Raw genomic sequence first — 1,916 nt, forward strand, 5'->3', positions numbered from 1 at the left:
TGCTAAATCTCACCCCCGGTTCCTCGATCCCGATAAACTACCACTCTCTCTTCGGATCTCACGATGATATACTCCTCCTCGAGGTCGACGACAAGCTCCTACCTGATCTCATCAACAACCGGTAAGCTTAACCCCCTCCCTTCTCTTCGTTATCTTTGTAGCACTAGTTTGGGTTTTCATTATTTGATCGATTTCGAATCCGCTTTTTTTTTTTAATAAGCTTCCAGCTGATTCAGAATATTTGATTGCTAAGCCGGAGTTGTTGTTTTTCTTGAAATCTTGTGTTTTTTAGTTGTTAAGCTCCATTTTAGTTGATTTTGATATACTGGGATATTTAGGCCTTGTTCTTGTGTTAATACTAATTTAAAACGAATATTAAAATTGAATTATTCATCTTAATCAATTGATGAGATACGGTCAATAAAATTGTATAGAGTCTTTTCTACTCGTTATCAAATTTGATAATCATGATTATGCTATTGAAATTTAATTTTTCCGGATTAAATCGTTAGAACGAATAAAATTAGAAGTTTACTCGTAAAGACGGATTTTTTTTATCACTTTACTTCTTCATTTTACTCGTAGCACGATAAAGCCCCAGTGACAGGATTAAGAATTAGAAGGATATCTGGAAATCAAATTTTCTCATACCATGATAGAAGTACAAGTCGAATTGAATTTGCAGTCGGTTCGTGAGTAGAAGTAAATGCTGGTTGCATATCGTAGTTCAGATACAGAGTGTAGAAATGGCGAACATAGCGACGAAGACCGCAGGAAAAGTCGAAGAATGACATTTGGGCGTCTGGCGGTCAACCGCGAGTGGAGCGGCGGTCGACCGCAATGTGCACGCAACAAGTGGAATGGACTTCTGGATTTTTGCGGTCGACACAATGGTTTGCGGTCATCGACGCGCTAACCCTGGAGTTTGGCGTTGGCCTCTGTACTTTTTTGCGGTCTGACGCGAATGGCTCCGCGTGAGCCCGTAGCGGGTATTGGCATGGGTTGTTTTCCAGACCCGTTTCGTTGTGGCTTGCTATATAACCCTAAACCACGTTTTAGGGTTAGTGCAAGGTAGAATTTGAAGCAGCCATTGAGAGGGTTTATTGTCTTCTTTAGAGAAAGGATTTTTGGAGAGATCTAGAGAGCTTGTTTTGAGGTTTTTGGTGAGATTTTGTAACCCTATTTGTTTCTTTTGATCTCTAATAGTATAAACTCTCCCCCCCCCGACCCCTCGCCCCTCCCTCCTTGCCCCGTGGACGTAGGCAACTTGCCGAACCACGTTAAAATCGTTTGTTTGTGTTGGTGCTATTGTTTTGGATAGTTTGGCCTTCTTGATCGGCGTTTGTGTTTGTTCTCGGCAATTCCCAATACAGAGATCTTCTCAAAATGGTCGACAAGAATCATGGCTTTAGAATCTTTCTGACACTAGTCTCAATGCCTATATATCACCCCTGAGCCTTCAAGTTGGAGCTACTAAATATGGAGAAAAACTTGTTTTTGACTTATCTTGTGTGCTTTTACATGAAGAATCAACACTGAGTTGTTTGTAGCATGAGAACTAGGCATTTGGTTTGGGCCTGAGTTAGATTCCAATTTGATCGAAACCTGGAACTGTCTAGTTCTAGGTATCTAAGGTGTCTAAGACTGTTCTTTGCGTTCTGGTTGGTCCCGGCTTTATGACCTGCATGGGTTGGATTCCTGAGCAGTCAGGCTTCATCACCGATCATTCCTGTCATTCATTCTAGCTAATAATTGCTGGAGACAAATTATGCAGTTTCTGAATTAAGTTGTTGGTTCATCTTAATGATAATGTCTTGTTTATAGAAGCACACATGTTTTTTTTGCCTCTTAATTTGCTTATTTTTCAACTGACTCAGTGTCACCCTGAAGTCTTCTGTGTGAGTCATGAAGCGGTA

General features: G+C 40.8%; 1 protein-coding gene across 1 annotated transcript in view; it reads left to right on the forward strand.

Annotated features, from left to right (window-relative positions):
• The window catches only part of LOC109838796 (sister chromatid cohesion protein DCC1), a gene marked incomplete at its 5' end in the record, with an annotated part of 5,994 nt that continues 4,083 nt past the window's right edge, over positions 6-1,916 (forward strand). The window contains one exon of the mRNA XM_020407221.1: positions 6-121. Within this exon, the coding sequence (XP_020262810.1) occupies positions 6-121 (116 nt within the window). The remainder of the gene's footprint in view (positions 122-1,916) is intronic.

Source organism: Asparagus officinalis, chromosome 4 (genome assembly GCF_001876935.1).
Source record: "Asparagus officinalis chromosome 4, Aspof.V1, whole genome shotgun sequence".
NCBI lineage: Eukaryota > Viridiplantae > Streptophyta > Magnoliopsida > Asparagales > Asparagaceae > Asparagus > Asparagus officinalis.